Here is a 20,344-nt window from a genome sequence, read left to right as displayed (position 1 = left end):
AGGTACCTCATACTTGAGAGTCCAACATTTTATTCACTTATGCCACCTCGTGGGCTGCCTAAATATGTAACTGTTGTGCTTTCAGTGTCATATCTAATAATCCATTACTAACAAAAGCTCAAAGATTTACCTTTGTGTTTTATTCTAATAGTTTTATGGTTTCAGTTTTTATATTTGGACCATTAATCCACTTTGGGTTGATTTTTTTTTTTTCTCTTTTTTCTTTCTCACTTTGGTTTAATTTTTGCATATAGTATGTAGTAGGAAAGAGTCTAGCTTCATTCTATAAGCTTTATTTTGATCAGGTTATATATGCTCTGGGGCTGGTTTCTCATTGGCTACATTTAGCCTATCCTTTACTTATTTTGAATATATACTTTATTCTCTCTCTTTGACCATCTCTAAAAATTGGGCCCAAAAATGTGCAAACTTTTTTTTTGTTGTTAAAATATTTATTTATTGGGCAGGGGTAGATAGCATAATGGTTATGCAAACAGACTTTCATGCCTGAGGCTCCCTCGAGTCCCAGGTTCAATCCCCTGCACCACCATAAGCCAGAGTTGAGCAGTGCTCTGGTTAAAAAAAAAAATATTTATTTATTATTGTTTAGAGGCAGAGAGAAATTGAGAGGGGGAGGAGAGGTAGAGAGGGAGGAACAGAGAGACACCTGCAGTCCTGCTTCGTCACTCTTGAAGCTTTCCCTGCAGGTGGGGATCAGGGGTTTGAACCTGGGTCCTTGTGCACTGTAGAGTGTGCACTTAACCAGGTGCCCCACCACCCGGCCCCAAATGTGCAAACTTTTTTCCCCATGAAGGAAGTAGAATTTATGGATTTTTTTTTTTTACTGGTCCCCAAAACTAAATGTGCCTACAAAGTTAGTTTATCCTTTCTCCCACCCTAAGCGGCTTTTCTTTCTGACTTGTCCATGTTCTGGTTATAACTCCAGTGATCATCCAGATGTTAGACTTGAACTGAGTTATTTCCAGTACTCGCTCCTGGACACTCTAGTTCTTTTGTCAAACCCATCATTTCCATCCTGCATCACATCTTTTGCTTTTTTCTCCATTCCCATTACCATCACCCTAGTTTTCAGATTATGTTACCATTCTAACAAATCTCCAAATTGGTTTCTATACCTGTCATTCTTTCTCTAACTTCAGTTTATGGACATACCACTCACTGTTCAACCTCTTAGATCATAGATTTGATCTGGGCCTTCCTTTCTCAGAAATTTATTTATTTACTTGCCCTTTTGTTGCCCTTGTTTATTATTGTAGTTATTGTTGTTGTTATTGATATCATCGTTGTTGGATAGGACAGAGAAATGGAGAGAGGAGGGGAAGACAGGGCGAGAGAAAGACACCTGCAGACCTGCTTCACTGCCTGTGAAGTGACTCCCCTGCAGGTGGGCAGCCGGGGGCTTAAACCTTAGTCGTGCTTATTAGCGCCACGTGTGCTTAACCCGCTGTGCTACCGCCCAGTTCCCTCTCAGAAACTTTTAATGGTATCTTAACGATATTAGAAGGAAGAACAGAGAGCTTTAGCTTCACATTCAGGGCTTTCCAAAGATTTATCCCAACTCATCTCTGTCATATCTTTGTATTGAGTATGTTGCTTCTTTCTATCAAGAAGATGGCAGAAATCTGGTCAACTTCTTACTTCACACATTTTTTTTTTTTTTTGTTTTTATTTTAAGCTGTTTTCTTCTCCCTAGAATACTGTTTGCTTGATTCCCTGCCCCTCCCCTGCAATTTATTTTAGAGAACCAGAACATACTCTGGCATATGGGATGCTGGGGGAGGGTGTGGGTTTGAACTTGGGACCTCATGTTTGTGAGTCCAGTGATTTATCCACTATGCCGTCTTCTGGACCTCCATTCCTCCTCCATTCCTCCCTTCCACCTCATGAATCTTGATTTTTCTGAAAGTGGTGCACTAATCACTGTTTAGTGCTCCTTTAATCTGAACTCCATTTTGCCTTTTTAATAAACATTTATATAATATACATGCTAGGGGAAAATGCACCCTAATGGTCTTTTTTTTCTTTAGCATCTGATGCAATGCTATATATATATATAGTAGGTGCTTAGTATCCACTGAAGCAGTATTTGAAGGTAGGTGGGAGTAAAGACTTCATTTTAAGGAAAATCTTCATCTAGTACTATTAGAAGAAACAATAAACTAAACAACTTTACAGAATTTTTTTTGTAGGCTTAATGTGGACATGAGATTTAATGTTGCTAATAGTTACATACATGACATAAGTTAAATTAAAATTTGAATGGAATCAAGAATAAATTTCTGGAAGCAATCTGGGCTATCAGGTTGTTCCACCTTTTATAACTACCTTTGTAGGCATAGTTCCTTGTACTGAATATCCTTTGTAATCCCTTTCATGAGAACACTTGTTTAGGAAAATAAGGTAACATTTAGTTACTTAGATGTAACTGGAGGAAAATATTTTATAAACTCTAAAGTTCTCTTGAATCTCTGCTGAGATATTCATTAAGAAAAAAACTCTAAAAGGTAATATGTTTGTATAAAAGTTAAATTCAGGGAGTCGGGCTGTATGTAGCACAGTGGGTTAAGCGCAGGTGGCGCTAAGCTCAAGGACCGGCGTCAGGATCCCGGTTCGAGCCCCCGGCTCCCCACTTGCAGGCAGGTCCCTTCACAGGCGGTGAAGCAGGTCTGCAGGTGTCTGTCTTTCTCTCCCCCTCTCTGTCTTCCCCTCCTCTCTCCATTTCTCTCTGTCCTATCCCACAACAACGACATCAATATTAACTACAACAATAAAACAACAAGGGCAACAAAAGGAAAAAAAAAAAAAAAAAAGTTAAATTCAGGTAGTTTAGAAGAGCTCAAAAAATAGAAGAGCTCAATGAAGTTGCAAACTAAAATGCCTATAGATTTTAATTGTTGAACATAAATAACTGAAGTATGTATGAGCTGGGAAGTGCTTAACTATTATTTTTGCCTCCAGAATTATCCTTGGGGCTTGGTACCTGCACTGCAAACCCACTGTTCCTGGTGGCTTTTTTTTTTTTTTCCATTTTTTTATTGTAGGATAGGACAGAGAGAAATTGAGAGAGGAGGGGAAGACAGACCTGCATACTAGCTTCACTGCTTGTGAAGCCAACCCCCTACCTCCCCACAGGTGGGGAGCCAGGGACCCAAACCAGGATCTTTTCGCTGGTCTTTGCCCTTTGCACCATGTGTGCTACTGCCTGACCATCCCACCCCCTCTTTTTTTTTTTTTTTAAAACAGAGCACCGCTCAACTCTGGTTTGTGGTGATGCAGGGATTGAATTTGGGATGTTGGAGCCTCAGACATGAGAGTCTTTGCATAACCATTATGCTATCTATCCCCGCCACTATTAGCTATTATTAAGAGTTTACTTGCTTTAACTGAATTGTTAACTATGCTTGAATGTGAGCCTAATGTTTGTAGATTTTTTTCCAGAGGAAGCCAGAAATTCAGATTTTTTATTGGAAGTTTCCTGCTTTTCAAATACTGTCAACTAATTTTAAAACACATAAATAGGGTGGGGTAGATAGCATAATGGTTATGCAAAGAGATTTATGCCTGAGGCTCGAAAGTCCCAGGTTCAATCCCTGCACCACCATAAACCAGAGTTGAGGGAGTCGGGCTGTAGCGCAGCGGGTTAAGCGCAGGTGGCGCAAAGCACGAGGACCGGCATAAGGATCCCGGTTCGAGCCCCCGGCTCCCCACCTGCAGGGGAGTAGCTTCACAGGCGGTGAAGCAGGTCTGCAGGTGTCTGTCTTTCTCTCCCCTCTCTCTGTCTTCCCCTCCTCTCTCCATTTCTCTCTGTCCTATCCAACAACGATGACAACAACAATAATAACTACAACAATAAAACAACAAGAGCAACAAAAGGGAATAAATAAATTAAATTAAATATAAAAAAAAAAAAAAAACCAGAGTTGAGCGGTGCTCTGGTAAAAACTAAACAAAACACATATCAAATAAAGTAATCTGTAGGTAGGATATAATCTTTGGGTCTCTAATTTGCAATCATTGGACTAATAGAAACATCAGCTGGGAAGGTACCACACAGGAGGTCCCAGCATTACATACACCAGGGTGTGTGTGTGTGTGTGTGTAGATAAATAATAATAATAAAATGAAAAGTGAGCTTGGAAAATAGCTCACTTATATAATGCACTACTTTAATGTTTGTGAAACAGGTTCAAACTTGGTCTCCACAGCATTGAAGGAAGTTTCGGTGCTGTAGTGTCTTTAACTCTGTCTAAATAAAAATTTAAAAACAATGAAAACTACAAATTTACTCTACTTTTTAAATACATTTCCTTCCTTTTAGAAAGCTCTGTGCATACAAATATATATATATATATGTGTGTGTGTGTGTGTATATATATAGTTTTCTGTGCATATGCATATATATACTATATATAAACATTTCTATGCATTATATGTATACATTATTTAGTAGCCAGTAGTATTAAATTTTGAATAATTTAATTTAATTTCTTTCCCTCTCTGCTTGTCACTGGAGCTTCACCACTTCAGGATAATTGTGCAGATAGAGAAGGAGCTGAAGAGACAAAGAGAAAGCTCAGTACTGAAGTTTTCTTCTGTGCTGTTAGGCTCAAACCTAGGTTATGCTCTTGTCAAAGCAAGCGGACTATACAAATGAACTATCTTGATATATGAGTATACGTGTGTGTGTGTGTGTGTGTGTGTGTGTGTATGTGGCGGCAGGAGAGAGGGCGAGGGAGGGAAGAAGGAGGAGGGGAGAAATCAGGATACTGTTTAACTCTGGCATTAAGTAGTACCTGGGTTGAACCTGTGGTCTCTAGTGCCACATTGTATGCAAGTTGTGTGCTCTAATAGGCTGAGCTATCTTCCCAACCCTAGATAGTAAAGATTTTATTTAATCATGAGAAAGATAGGAGAGAAAGAACCAGACATCACTCTGGTACATGTGCTGCCAGAGATTGAACTCAAGACTTCACGCTTGAGAGTCCAGTGCTTTATTGCGCCACCTCCCGGACCACAATATGTTCTTTTTAATTGGCAGTGCAGTGGTAAATTATGGTCTCTTCAAATAACGTTTATAGTAAATTCCTTTACTGGATTAAGCCAAAGAATCTCATCCAGTAATTACCTGTAGTTAATAAAACCATTTTTGCTGTGATAAAAGTCAAGTGTATAGTCTTGTGAAGTCATCTGAATTTACTTAAGGATATTGTTAGAAAACACATTTTACAAGTTAAACTTTTTTTCCTTTTGCATAGCTGGTGCCTCTCATACATGTACTTCCACTGCTTCCTGGCCACTTTTTCCACTCAGGTAGACACCACAGTACCAGGGCTTTCTCCAGTGCCATAACACCCCTAATGACTTCTGATGACTATCTGAATTTGTTGATGTTTCTTGTTTTATAGCTACATCATTCCAATCCCTGCCTCAGTAGGCACATGACTTTCTACTTCGTTTGTGTATCTCCATATCTTTCATAGAAGGACATCAGTTAATTCGATTTAGCACCCAGCCAAATTTGATATGACCTTATTTTAACTAATTATATCTGTAAAAACTATTTCCAGATAAAGTTATGTTCTAAGATTCTGGATAATGTGAAATTTGTGGAACATAATTTAAGCAGTATACTTACTGGTTTTGTGTGTGTGCTTACTTATGTGTCTGGTACTGTTTTATTATCTTTATTTATTGGATAGAGACAGCCAGAAATTGAGAGGGAAAGGGGTGATAGAGACACCTGCAGCCCTGATCCACCACTTGTGAACCTTGCCCCCTGCGGGTGTGGACCGGGGGCTCGAACCTGGGTCCTTGAATACTGTAGTGTGCGCACTTAAGCAGGTGCGCCACCACCCCGCACCTGTGTGGTACTGTTCTTTATGTGGGTTTGACACCATTACTCCTGGGCCTTTTTTTTTTTTTTTTTTTGTCCTCTCAGTGTTACTGGGGGCCTCATGCCTATTTGATCCCACTACTCATGGGCAAACTTTATCATTATTTTATATTTCACATATGTACAGGCAAAGACAAGGAGGAAGAAAGACCACAGTTCTGGAGTTTCCCCTGGGTGTAAGTGCTCTAATGTGGTGTGGGCTGGGCCCTTCTATAGCAAAGTTCAAGCCCTACTGGTTGAGCTGTCTCCCGTGCCCCATTTCCCTGCTGCCAATTTTTGTATTTTTAAAAATCTTTATTTGATACAATCAGAAATCAAGAGGGAACCGTGAGAGAGAGGAAAAGAGACAGAGACACTTGCAGCACTGCTTCACCACTTGCAAAGCTTTCCTCCAGTAGGAGGGAGTGGGGGCTTTAACCCTGCTCCTTGTGGATTGTAACATATATACTCAATCAGGTGTGCCCCCACTTGGCCCCCTCCTTTTTTTTTTTTCCTTGCCTCCAGGGTTATTTCTGGGGCTCTGTGCCTGCACTATGAATTCACTGCTCCTGAAGGCCATTTTTTTCCATTTTTGTTGCCTGGTTATTGTTATTGTTATCATTGCTGCTGTTGTTGGGTAGGACAGAGAGAAATTGGGGGGGACAATGATGATGACATACCATTTTTGAAGTGACCCCCCCCCCCCCGCAGGTGGGAAACCAGTGGCTTGAACTGGGATCCTTACATCAATCCTTATGCTTTGCGCCATGTGTGCTTATTTAACTCACTGCGCTACTGCCTGCCCCAATTTTTATATTTATATATATATGAGGCGGGGAGGGAGACAGACAACACCATAATAATATACCACCATCGTTGGGGCTCCTCTCCACCCCCTGCTGTGCTATTCTTATGATACTTGGGCTCAAACCCAGTACCTCACACATGATGAGATACTATATTCTACTAAGTAAGCTGTATCTCCCTGCCACCGCCTCCCCCAACCCTAATTTGTAATTTATAAATAAATAGTTTATGTAATCTGTCCTGTGCTCTGCCTGCTGAAATGACTACCCAACCACTGGATTTTGGGTTTTTAACCATCATCTGTCTATTCACTTCCCACAAGAAGATGAGGTTTTATTCTGTGAAAGCCAGTGTGGTGAAGAACAAAGTTCAGAACTTTTGCAACTTGCTATCTATGTAACCTTTGGCCAGTTCTCAAAGTACCCCATGTACTTTGGTTTCCTCATATATGTCAGTTTTTTGTTTTTTTTTTTAAAGATTTATTATGAGAGAGAATGAAAGGGAGGGAGGAGGGCTAGTGTGCTCAGCTTTAGCATGGCTTCAGGTGGTTTTGGGATGGTCCGGTGGTGGCTCATAGTTGTTAGAACATACCCATTACTTGGGTTCAAGTACCTGGTCCAGCTTCATGAGTGGTGAAGCAGGGTTACAGGTGTCTCTCTTTTCGATCTCCTCTTCAATTTCTGTCTCTATACTGCAGTTATCTCTTTTTCTTCCTCTCTCTCTCTCTCAAAAATAAGTAAAATATTTTTGAAAAACGGCCTTGGGTACCATAACGTGCTTGGGTGTGGCTTTTGGGTGCCATAACCTGCTGAGCTATTTTTCATGTCCTGTATGTGGTTAAAGTTCGGGGGCTCCAGCTGGCCGGGCTAGCTTCGTGGCAGCAGACAGAGATGACCAGAGACACACGGCTGGGCAGAGAAGCTTTATTCACGAGCGCACAAACATGTGCTCTCCTGTCTTTCTGCTCTGGCGGCAGAGAGAGACCCTTAAACTAATCACCACACAGATCTGTCCTGCATCCCTCTTCGCTGGCGGCTGCCAGCAGAACTCAAGAACTAAGTAGCATAGGGGCGGGGAGAAGAGGGGGCATGAAACTAGCAAGGGCCAAACCAATTCTCCTGGCGGGGGTGGGGGGGAGACCAAACCAATGTGAAGCATACAACAAGTTTTTTTTTTTCCTAATCAGAAGATAGATAAATCAATATGTGCAAAGACTTACAACTGTGCCTGTGTATGGTAATGGTTAGTTTCACTCATCTAATGTTTCATTTTACCATTTTGATAATTATTAATTTAGTTAAATCAATTTTTAGTCTCTTAACTAAATGTGTTTATTGACACTTGAATTATTATACTTGGATTTATTTTACTTATCTGCATGATCTACTTTGCTTTCTCAAGGCTAATAGTTGTCTTGATATTTGGTATGATCAGACTTAGTTTTTCACCAGGGCTTTGCTCATGCTTCATTCCTTTGTGATCCCATCACTCCTGGTAGATTCTTGTCTCTTCCACCCCCTACTCCCCACCCCCCACAGAGAGTGAGAGAAGAGAGACACCATAGCATTGCTTCAATGCTTCCAGGAAGTGACTGGGGGGCTCATACTGGGTCCTCATGGTGAAGTGTGGGCTGTACCAGGTACCTGAGGAACAACATGGATAGTATCTAGGAGCTCCATGGATGGTGGACTAGTGCTGTGGTGCCTGTCCTGCTCTTCCTGTGTCTCTCTTTTGAAAATGAATAGAAAATGCCACTAAGGTGAATTGCACATGTACAAGGTCCTTGATTCATTTCTGGTGCTATGTAAAATTGAAAAACAATTTTAGAGTGCATGTGCATTTGCTAAGTTTGTTCTGATCCATACCTTATTTTAATTTGAGGAGATTCAAAACTAAGAGGGATGACAGTATAGTCTAATGAATTACTTGTATAGTAAGCTAAATTTGTTTTATCTTTTGGACACCTTTACTGATGTACAATTTGCATGTTGTAAATTAACCCATTTAAAAATAGATAAATGAATATTTTAGTGAGCTTACAGAGCTGAACAGTTTTCACAGTTTATTTGCATAATATATTTGTCAGTCCAATATGATTTCTTTTGCATATTTATGATTAATCAACAATTCTACCCCCAGCCTCAAGCAACTACTAAATCTTTCTGTCTCTAAAGTTTTCCATTTTCCTATCAGTTGAATTATGTTTTTTTTTTCACTTAGCAAGTTTATGAGGCTTATCCCCATTTAGAATTCATCATTGTTTTGTTGATTTGTATTGTTGATAATGTTCCATTTTACAGGTATATGCATTTTTTTTTATAAATTAAGTTTTTATTTATTTATTTATTTATTTATTTTCCTTTTTGTTGCCCTTGTTGTTTAACATTGTTGTGGTTATTAATGTCGTTGTTGTTGGATAGGATAGAGAGAAATGGAGAGAGGAGGGGAAGACAGAGAGGAGAGAAAGACAGACACCTGCAGACCTGCTTCACCGCTTGTGAAGCGACTCCCCTGCAGGTGGGGAGCCGGGGGCTCGAACTGGGATCCTTACTCAGGTCCTGGCGATTTGCGCCACGTGCGCTTAACCCGCTTTGCCACCGCTCGACTCCCGGGTATATGCATATTTATCCATTTACCGATTGATAAACATTTGGGTTGTCTTTACTTCTGGACTGTTATGAATGAAATTGCTCTATTAACAACCTGTCTGTAGCCACCTGGGAGATTACATAGTGGCTAGAGGTTTGAATTTAAAAGTTTGAGATCCTGAAAATATTGCTACTATCTATCTACCTATCTGCCTGATTGATTGCACACATTATGATGCACAAGGGTCAGGGTTCTATACTTGGTTTCTATTTGTAGCAGGGGAGTTTCATGAGGGAGGAGCAGTACTGGAGGTGTCTCTTTTTTTCTTTCCCTATCTTATCCCATCCCTTTCAATGTCTGTTTATCAAAGAAGGAAAGGAAGAATAAAAAAAGATGGCAGGGTAGATAACATAATGGTTATGCAAAGAGACTGTCATGCCTGAGGCTCCAAAGTCCCAGGTTCAATCCCCCCACCCCCACCATCATAAGCAGAGTTGAGCAGAACAAGAAAGAAAAGACAAAGGATACCAGTAGGATAACTGGGAGTGGTGGATTTGTAGTGCAGTTACTGAGCCCCAGTGGCAATAAAGGAAGGAATAAAATAGTTAATGTACTTTTATTTGTGGAGGTGAATGATACCCATGAATGATCTGGTCAGCATTCTTCTTTAGTTAGATGAGATTAAAGAGACTCTGAAGCTGGATACCATTCATAACAAGGAAATCTCAAGGTAAGAAATTGTAGAGCATTTTAATGTCAAACATGTATATAAAAACTGTGGAATTTTATTTTCAAAACTCATACATTCTATATGTGGATATAACTAGATCTGGGAGTGGAATGTTGGTTCACTATTTTGGTTTGTTTTTTTTGACACTTTCTTCTTTAAATAAGTTCCAGGAGTCAGGCGGTAGTGCAATGGGTTAAACACAGGTGGCGCAAAGTGCAAGGACCAACGGAAGGATCCCTGTTCGGAAGGATCCCTGTTCGAGCCCTGGCTTCCCTGCAGGGAAGTCGCTTCACAGGTGGTGAAGCAGGTCTGTAGGTGTCTGTCTATCTTTCTCTTCCCCTGTCTTCCCCTCCTCTCTCCATTTCTCTCTGTTAAAAAAAAAATTCCTACAGCTGGGGAGATGCCGAAATGGTTATGCAAAAAGCCTGTCATGCCAGAGGCACCAAAGGTCCCACCTTATATAATAAGCCAGAGCTGAGCAGTGCTATGTAAAATAAATAGATAAATCTGTCTTTAAGTTCCTAGTATTTTATTTATTTATTTTGAAAATAGCTCTCTGTCTAGGCTGCAGGATAAGGTTTGTTTGACTATTGCAGGCTTATCTAAGTTTTCTGTTGGGCAAACACTTTTGAAAACCATACTTATTTATAGGTTTAACTGGTCATTTCATAGCTACTTTAAACCATGTCCAAAAGAATGTTTTGTGAACAGCAAATAAGTTCAAATGTTTTGCTTATTATGAAGGTGGCTTTTTCAGTTTCAATTTGTCATTCTGGGATTTTGAGGGGTGATCATACTTACATTTTCATGTTTCTGGACCAGTGTTCTAGAATCTTCAGAAAATTCAGTTAGCATCAAACCTCGTGATTATGTTTTCAGGAAATGTCCATGACAGTTAAATTCAGAGACAGGAAAGTAAGAGAAAAATGGGGGCTATTTCAAAATATGTATCATTAGTGGATATAAGGAGTGTTTATTTGAAAGCAGTTATGATGAAGGAAATGACTCAGCAGAAAACGTTACCATTTTAATCTTTTCTGGTGTACCTTCAGTTTTTCCTTGTATGTGTAATGACCATTTAAAAATGTAAAATAGAAATAATGGACAGTGCCAAATAGCTACTTTAATTTTTAGTGATTTTTTTTTTTTAAATACCAATTTACTAATTAGTTTTGGAGTTCAGTAATCCAAAATTGGTCTCATTGGGCTAAAGTCTAGATGTTAATAGGACTGTGTTCCTTCTATTACCTTGCCTTTTTTTTTTTTTAATCTAGGGACCACATGCATCATTATTTGGCTTATGACTTGATTCTCCATCTTCAAAGCTGACATGCTGTGCATGAGCCCTCCTTATTCTTCTGTCTCTCTTGTTTTCTCCTCACCCTGAAGAAAGTGATTACATTGAGCTCACCTGGATAATCCAGGATAATTGCCCTATTTTAGGTTAAGGGATCAGCAACCTTATTTCCCCATTACTATGTATGTAATATATTTACATGTCATGGCATTAGGGTATTTTTTGCATGATAAAAATGTTCTAAGGGCCAGGGAATTGACTCAGCAGTAGAGTGCATACCCTATATCCCTGAGACTCTTGGTTCAATCCCTTGCACTCAGAGAACAAGTAGCACACCGTAAATGGCAGAAAAACACCTCTCTTTCTGAATGTTGGTGAGTGTGTGTTGTTCACTTCACTGTACATTCTGCTTTCTTTGCCCTGCAGACCAGTGGGCAATGTATGACACTGACATTTCCAGAAAAGGGTTCAGATTGACTTACCTTTGAATCAAGAGTTCACTCCTGAACTAATTAATTGGGACCTGGAATAGGTAATTTATTCACTCAGAAGTTCTCTAACTCATGCTCTTTTCTTATTTCATACCTACTTATTGGTGGGGAGAAAGAAGGCAACTCCCAGAGAGAAAGAACATGAAACTCTTATACATCTGTGTGCCATAGCAGTTTTGCTTCCTTTTTTAAAAAATTATTTTTAAAAAAATATTTTTATTTATGTTATTGGATAGAGACGGAGAAATTAAAAAGGGAGGGGTGTGATAAAGGGAGAGAGACAAAGAGACACCAGCAGCCCTGCTTCATCACTCATGAAGCTTTTCCCCTGCAGGTGGGGGACCAGGGGCTTGAACTTGCATCCTTGCGCAGTGTGTGTAACGTGTGCTTAACCAGGTGCACCACTACCTGGCCCTGCCACTTGGCTTCTTATATTAGAAATTTCCCTTTATTTCCATTTTCTAGTCAGTTAATCAGTTCATGGAGGTACATCTTTGATGTTACCTGGTTGGATGAGTCTGTGAAATCTTAATTTTGAGTTGTTTTCTCTTCTGTACTTTTGTAGTTTCTTCTGTCACATTGAGTTGTGATTATAGCATATATCTATATATCTGTTATCTATATGTATATATGTCTTCCAGTGGCAGAAATACCTTTTCTTTTGTCTTTTTTCCCATTTTTATTTTGAACTCCCCCCCCTTTGTTGCCCTTGTTGTTGTAGCCTCGTTGTGGTTATTATTACCATTGTTGATCGTTGTTGGATAGGACAGAGAGAAATGGAGAGAGGAGGGGAAGACAGAGAGGGGGAGAGAAAGACAGACACCTGCAGACCTGCTTCACCGCCTGTGAAGCGACTCCCCTGCAGGTGCGGAGCCGGGGGCTCCAACCGGGATCCTTACGCCGGTCCTTGAGCTTTGCGCCACATGCACTTAACCCACTGCGCCACCGCCTGACCCTCACTTGTTTTATTTCTTACACAATTTCTTAAACAATTGCTTACATAAGTGTTTCTTTTATTTGTTTCTCATTTCTTTCTTTTTTTATTGGGGTATTTTAAACTTCTTAAAATTTAAGTATTTTAAATTTATTATTGGATAGAGACAGAGAGAAACTGAGAGGAAAGGGGGAGATAGGGAAAAAGACATCTGCAGCCCTGCTTTACCACTTGTGAAGCTTTCTCCTTACAGGTGATGACCAGGGGCTTAAACCTAGGTCCTTGCACACTGTAATGTGTGCACTTAGCCAGGTGCGCCACCACCTAGTTTCTTTATTTTAAACTTTTCAAACCTACAGAGGTAAAAAGAGACAACATTAAAACAACACAGGCAACAGAAGGGGAAAAAATAGCCTCTAGGAACAGTGGATTTGTGGAGTAGACATCGAGCTCCTCAGCAATAACCCTGGAGGCAATAAATAAATAAATAAAAAGAAAACATAGCACTGAGGCAGTATCTGGTGCCACAGTACTCCCATATGGTATTGAGCCTGGGTCATGTACATGGCAGGTGAACTGTCTTGCTGTGTTTAAGTCATTTGAGAGCTATAAACATTATGAACCATCACTACATATTTCAGCATGCCTTTACTAAAAACAAGGACACTCTTACATAATCACAAACTTTTCTTACCTGAGATAATTCACTTCATTTTTTCCCCTCCCTTCTAGTGCCTTTTGCCTTTGTAATTCCAATGCTTCTGGTGAACTTTTTTCCTATTTTAAATTTCAGATAGACATATAGAAGGAAAGAGATAGCTAGAGAGGCCGAGGAGCTTGTGAGAGAGTAAGGCACCACAACATTTAGTGAAATCAACTTTTAGTGAAATAATTCACAAGTTTTTTTTCCCCTCTTGCTGTTTTCACATACTAAATGTATCATCCATCAGTTAATTTGATAGGTTTGAGAATACTGATTTTTTTTTTTTTTTGCCTTTGGATTATTGCTGGGGCTTGGTGTCTACACTATGAATCCACTGCACCTGGAGGCTATTTTTTCCCCTTTTGTTGCCCTTGTTGGTTATCGTTGTTATTACTGTTATTGCTGTCGTTGTTGTTGGATGGGACAGAGAGAAATGGAGAGAGGAGGGGAAGACAGAGGGGGAGAGAAAGATAGACGACACCTGCAGACCTGCATCACCACTTGTGAAGCGACTCCCCTGCAGGTGAGGAGCTGGGAACTCCAACTGGGATCTTTGCGCTTTGTGCCATATACACTTAACCCGTTGCACTGTCGCCTGGCCCCCGATTATCTTTAAAATTTTTTTTTTTATTATCTTTATTTTATTTATTGGAAAGAGACAGCCAAAAATCTAGAGGGAAGGAGATGATAGAGAGGGAGAGACAGAGATAGCTGCAACATTGCTTCACCACTTGCAAAGCTTTCCTCCTGCAAGTAGGGACTAGGGGCTTGAACCTGGTTCCTTGTGCATTGTCATATGTACACTCAACCAGGTACACCACCACTCGGTCCCCCCGATCATCTTCTTTATCCCAAATGGTCCTTCACCATTTATATGCTGTGTGGTGTTGTTGCTGTAACCCAGCCCTCACATATGGCAAAGTGTGTACTATACCAGGTGAGATATGATTTTTATTTTTCTTTTTTTTTAATTTGTCAATCTAACAATGTTTTTATTTACTTATTTTTATTTTTTTATTTCGTTATTGGGGAATTAATGTTTTACATTCAACAGTAAATACAATAGTTTGTACATGCATAACATTCCCCAGTTTCCCATTTAACAATACAACCCCCACTATGTCATTTATCATCCTTCATGGACCTATATTCTCCCCACCCACCCACTCCCACCCCAGAGTCTTTTACTTTGGTGCGATATGCCAATTACATTTCAGATTCTACTTGTGTTTTCGTTTCTGATCTTGTTTTTCAACTTCTGCCTGAGAGTGAGATCATCCCATAATATTCAGCCTTCTGTTTCATACTTATTTCATATAATATGAATTTTTCAAGGTCCATCCAAGATCGGCTGAAAACGGTGAAGTCACCATTTTTTACAGCTGAGTAGTATTCCATTGTGTATATATACCACAACTTGCTCAGCCACTCATCTGTTGTTGGACACCTGGGTTGCTTCCAGGTTTTGGCTATTACAAATTGTGCTGCCAAGAACATATGTGTACACAGATCTTTTTGGATCGATGTGTTGGGTTCCTTAGGATATATCCCCAGGAGGGGAATTGCAGCATCATAGGGTAGGTCCATTTCTAGCCTTCTGAGAGTTCTCCAGACTGTTCTCCACAGAGGTTGGACCAATTTGCATTCCCACCAGCAGTGCAGGAGGGTTCCTTTGACCCCATACCCTCTCCAGCATTTGCTGCTGTTACCTTTTCTGATGTATGACATTCTCACAGGAGTGAAGTGATATCTCATTGTTGTCTTGATTTGCATTTCTCTGACAATCAGAGACTTGATTTTTCTGGCCTCTACAAAAGTTCTTTACTAATAAAAAAGATCCAATTCATATCTAAATTTCCTCAGTTGCCCCCAAGTGTATCTTTTTAAAATAATTAAAATCCAGCTCTCAAAAACCATATTGTACACTTGGTTGTTAACATCTCTGTTTATTTATTTATACCAGAGCACTGTTCAGCTCTGGTTTATGGTGGTGTGGGGAATTGAACCTGGGACCTCAGAGCCTCAAGCATGATAGAGTCTGTTTGCATAACCATTAAGCTATCTCCCCCACCTGGTTAACATCTCTAAATCCAAAACAGTGACACCACTTTGCTTTTTTATGGTGCAATGCTTGATTTTTATTTTTTATTTTTAAGATTAAAAAAAAATTTATTCCCTTTTGTTGCGCTTGTTTTATTGTTGTCGTTATTATTGTTGTATAGGACAGAGAGAAATGAAGAGAGGAGGGGAAGACGGGGGGGAGGGGGGAGACAGACACCTGCAGACCTGCTTCACTGCCTGTGAAGCGACTCCCCTGCACTTCCCTTCGAGCTATGTGCTGCTACGCCCGCCTTTTTTTCATTCGTTATTATTTTTTCCCCCACTCATTCATTCAAATAGTGAGGCTTTCCTGATTCCTGGTGAGCATGCGACCTAGGTAGCCAGCTGTATCATTGGTATTCTACAGGTATGGGAAACTTAGTGTATTTCAGAGTAGCATTCAAAGCCTTGAGATGCTATTGTTTGTGGTTAACTAGAGAGGTTTATTTTTCTTAAGATAGGTAATTTTCTTTTTCTCATAATTCACATCTTTTGAGTTACTGATTTGCTCATAGAATGGAAAGAAATAACAATTTTATTTCCCTGAGAACCTGAGCTGGTATTCCCGCTTTAAAAAATATATACATGGCTGGTCCGAAGGTAGTGGGTTATCAGAAAAACTATTAACGTTAGTGTCACTAAAGTTTGTAAACAACCCCCCCACTGCTGGATTTGACTGGCTTCAAAAATATATATATATTTATTTATTTTGCCTTTTGTTGCCCTTGTTTTTTATTGTTGTAGTTATTATTGTTGTTATTGATGTTATCGTTGTTAGGACAGAGAGAAATGGAGAGTGGAGGGGAAGACAAAGAAGGGGAGAGAAAGATAGACACCTGCAGACCTGCTTCACCACCTGTGAAGAGACTCCTCTGCAGGTGGGGGTGGGGGGGGACTCTAACCGGAATCCCTATGCTGGTCCTTGTGCTTCACACCACGTGTGCTTAACCTGCTGCACTACCGCCCGACTCCCTGGTATTCCCCTTTTAATTTAATTCTAATTTCTTGATATTTAGCTGTCTTTTACCTTGTTTTAGGATGATATATCTGTGTACTTGTCTATGGATTTTTTTTCTTTATGCCATCAATTTGATTTATGTATGAGTAGTACAAAATTAAGTGTTCTGTATCTATATGAAAAATGCTTATTAATGATGTATTGAGTAAATAACTGCCAACCCAGATGGTTTACTTACAATGCCTTGTGAGTATTGTAAATTTTATAATAAAAAAGTGAATATAACTGTAGTTAAAAAACTCAGTTTCGTGGTCTGGGAGGTAGCACGATGGATAAAGCATTGGACTCTCAAGCATGAGGTCCCGAGTTCAATCCCCAGCAGCACATGTACCAGAATGATGCCTGGTTCTTTCTCTCTCCTCCTACTTTTCTCATTAATAAGTAAATAAAATACTTAAAAACAAAACAAAACAAAACAAAACTCAGTTTTGCAGATTATTACACTGACTTTGTTGCTTGGCCACTTGTTTAATGCTTCATAGCCAGGGATAGAAGCTGCTCCAAATAAAACCCAGACTTTGTAACACAAAATGTACCATTTTCACCATAAAGGTATGGTTCTCTGGTGTTAATCTAATACTTAGAATGTTATGCAATTACTCTCACTACCAGCCATTTTAGCCTCAGCCTTTTCACTCAATTATACTGTTTCCTTTTGTTCTTCAGGGTGTTTTTTTTTTTTTTTTTCCAGTCTGAAATAAGATCACAATCTTTTTTGTATAAATACTCCAAAGTAACTTGGAAGCTTAAACTCTCAGGGATAGGTGAAAACTGAGTCAGTGTTCTCCCTCTCCTACTTCCTTAACCAGTTCTATTTCATATAGAATTTCTTGTTGGCTAATAATAGCTGAGTATGTTGTTTTGAACAGTAACACATGCAATCATGTCTGCTTATTCTCACACCAAATTAGAGCTGCTTGGTCTATCCCTCCAGTTGCTCAGCCTAGTGAGGCAGTAATCTAAACAGCAGAGTGGTACATTTTGACCTGTGTACTTTACCTGATAGGTGAGAGTACTGCTGGGCTAAAGTCCAGTTTCCAACTTGTATTTGGGAAATGGATTTGCTTTGTCATCCTCCCTTCCTGTTTCCTGCCAGGATTTAGTCTACAACTTTCAGTTTCACTTTGGACTTGGACTTGAAAAATGTCTCTTAATCTCTCTGTGTGTAAGACCTGAAGAGGGAGCTGAATCCGCCTGAGTAGGGTAGCTTAACTTTTCCACTTGTTAATGTTTCTGCTGCACAGGGTCTTGAAATCCTGTCGGCTGCTGGGTGGAGCCAATTGGTGAAATGTGATAAAGGCTAGGGATGAGAATTGGCAGTTGTTCTGAGTGTACAAATGGGCCCCCCCCAAGTTAATCTTATAGCTAAGCAGACAGGAAACTGTTGGGTAGGCTGCTTTCTGGAGACCTGCAGCAGAAAAATGATGTCTGTAAAAAGGTGAATACATAGTTTTCACCAGAGAAAAATACAAACTTGTCTTATTTTTATCTCCCTCATTTTTTGCCCTGATCCGTAAGTGTAAGTCTGAAACTAGGTGTATTCTTTATTCTTAAGTCTGTCTATGGGTGGTAAGACTGTACTTCCCCAAGTTTGACCAGTCATAATCTTCATTTTTGGATCAGTCACCTAGATAAGGAACCAGCTAGGAGTAAAGGCCAAGATACCCTTATGAATGGTCAGGTAAACAAGGCACAGTTTGGCCCCTGGTTGAGCTCTGCTCCATGTATAGCACACACATAGGTAGGCAGTTTGGTAGTGGTGTAATTCTAGTTATTACTGACTAATGTGACAGCCCACCATTGTGTGAGGCTTGACCTGAGGGAACTGTTCTAAATATAGATGGCCTTCCTTTCTGGCAGTTGCAGACACCTGTATTAGACAGATCCTTTGGAGAAGTGTGTTGTTGTTAGTATCTCTGTTGAACAGCTGTTTACTGTCAGAGCTTATTTCTATTTTTTATTTTTTTGTTAGGAGAGAAATTCAGATGGGAATGAGGAGGGAGAGAGGGAAGAGAGAAACAGACACCTGCAGCTCTGCTTCACTACTCATGAAACTTGCCCTCTGCAAGAGGGGACTGAGGACTTGAACCTGGGTCCTTGCACATGGTAATGTGTGTACTCAACCAAGTGCCACTGCCTAATCCCTATTTCATGCTCATTAATCCACAATTTAACTGCTGGATTGGATTATATTTAGAAAAAAAATGATTTTGTATTGCTGACTATTGTGGGAACTGGGAATGTTGCCACTAGATTGTCACGAGTAGGACCCTAAGAGAAACAGCCAACCAATTCTTTGATCTTTGTAATATATACAGTGTATCTAAATTCTTCAGTGGCCTTTGGTCTTCTGGCACTCATAAGCCATACTGTTAATTATATGATTCTGCTCATTTGAAAACTTAAAAGTTTCATCAATTGCTACTAGGTAAAATATAGTCTGGACTGAAGATGTTTTATTTTATTATTTGTAGGAACTTACAAGCAGCAATTGGCGCCTACTATGATTTTGAGAGCCCAAACATCAGTGTGCCCTCTATGTCCTTTGTTGAAGATGTCACCATAGGAGAAGGGGAGTCCATACCTCCTGATACCCAGTTTATAAAAACCTGGAGGATCCAGAATTCTGGTAAGTGTATCATGGGCTATTCTCCCTTATATACAATTTTTTCTCTTCTTAGTGGTTAATCGAAATAAGAAGGAAGTGTTTAAGTTATGTAATTATAATTCTAGCTTTTTTTTCTGTGCATAATATATTATCATGGTGACCAAACACCAGTGGAAATCCCTTACTCTAATTTAAAAAGAATAATTTAGGCCTTGAAATTATAATAATAGGAACTAAGCCATTGTGTGGTAGTAAGTATTGACTCCCAAGTATTGATATTGGGCTGTTGGAAAAGCCATGACATTTTTCTATGCAAAAATGTTTCATGACTTTTCCAGCAACCTAATTATACAGTTCTTTGCTATCATTTAACGTTTGCATTGGGCTTTCTAGTCATTTCCAGTAGGCTAGAACATGTACACTCTTTAATAGAACAAGGAACATAGTGAGAAAGTACTATGAGCATCTGCTCTTTTGAAAGTTCACCTGTTTTATTTGCAACTACAAGGATGATTTTCCCTGAAAATTTGTTGTGATTTTTGAGATGTGGATATCACTTTCAAAATAAAGTATGGGATTTGCTCAGAATGGGAAATCTGGAAAGACTGAGAAGAGATTTTTTTTAACTTGGTTTTGAGGCAACCTTAAGGCAACCTTAAGGGGCCAGGCAGTGCACCTGGTTAAGCTCTCACATTACAGTGTGCAAGGACCTGGTTTCAAACCCCTGGCCCCATCTGCAGGGGAAAAGCTTCACAAGTGGTGAAGCAGGTCTGTAGGTCTCCCCCTTCCCGTCTCCCCTCCCTACCTCCTTATCTCCCCCTCCTCTCAATTTCTTTCTGTCCTATCCAGTAAAATGGGAAAAAATGGCCATCAGGATCAATAGGTCTGTAATGCTGGTACTAAGCCCCAGAGATAACTCTGAAGGCAAAAAGAAAAGAGGAAAAAAAAAGACTGCTTACACAGCTACTTAAAAAAGAGAGGCAGGGGTGACACCTGCAGTATTGCTTTACTACTTGTGAAGCTTTGCCCCTACAAGTGACAACTGTGGGCTTGAACTTGTGTCCTTGCTCTTGGTAACACATGCACTTAACTAGGTGCACCACTGCCTGGCCCCAACTCTTTACTTTTTGTCTAGCAATTTATTAAATTATCTTTTTATCTTCTTTGCCTTTCT

At 39.8% G+C, this 20,344-nt stretch overlaps 1 protein-coding gene across 7 annotated transcripts in view; it reads left to right on the top strand.

The window, feature by feature from the left end:
* The window catches only part of ILRUN (inflammation and lipid regulator with UBA-like and NBR1-like domains), a 101,802-nt gene that overhangs the window by 9,188 nt on the left and 72,270 nt on the right, over positions 1-20,344 (top strand). For all 7 annotated transcript variants that reach the window (XM_016192413.2, XM_016192412.2, XM_060189636.1 and 4 more), the window contains exon 2: positions 19,037-19,191. In XM_016192413.2, coding sequence (XP_016047899.2) covers positions 19,037-19,191 — 155 coding nt within the window. The remainder of the gene's footprint in view (positions 1-19,036; positions 19,192-20,344) is intronic.

Source organism: Erinaceus europaeus, chromosome 4 (assembly GCF_950295315.1).
Source record: "Erinaceus europaeus chromosome 4, mEriEur2.1, whole genome shotgun sequence".
Classification (NCBI taxonomy): Eukaryota; Metazoa; Chordata; class Mammalia; order Eulipotyphla; family Erinaceidae; genus Erinaceus; species Erinaceus europaeus.
This window is presented reverse-complemented; position numbering and strand designations above follow the sequence as displayed.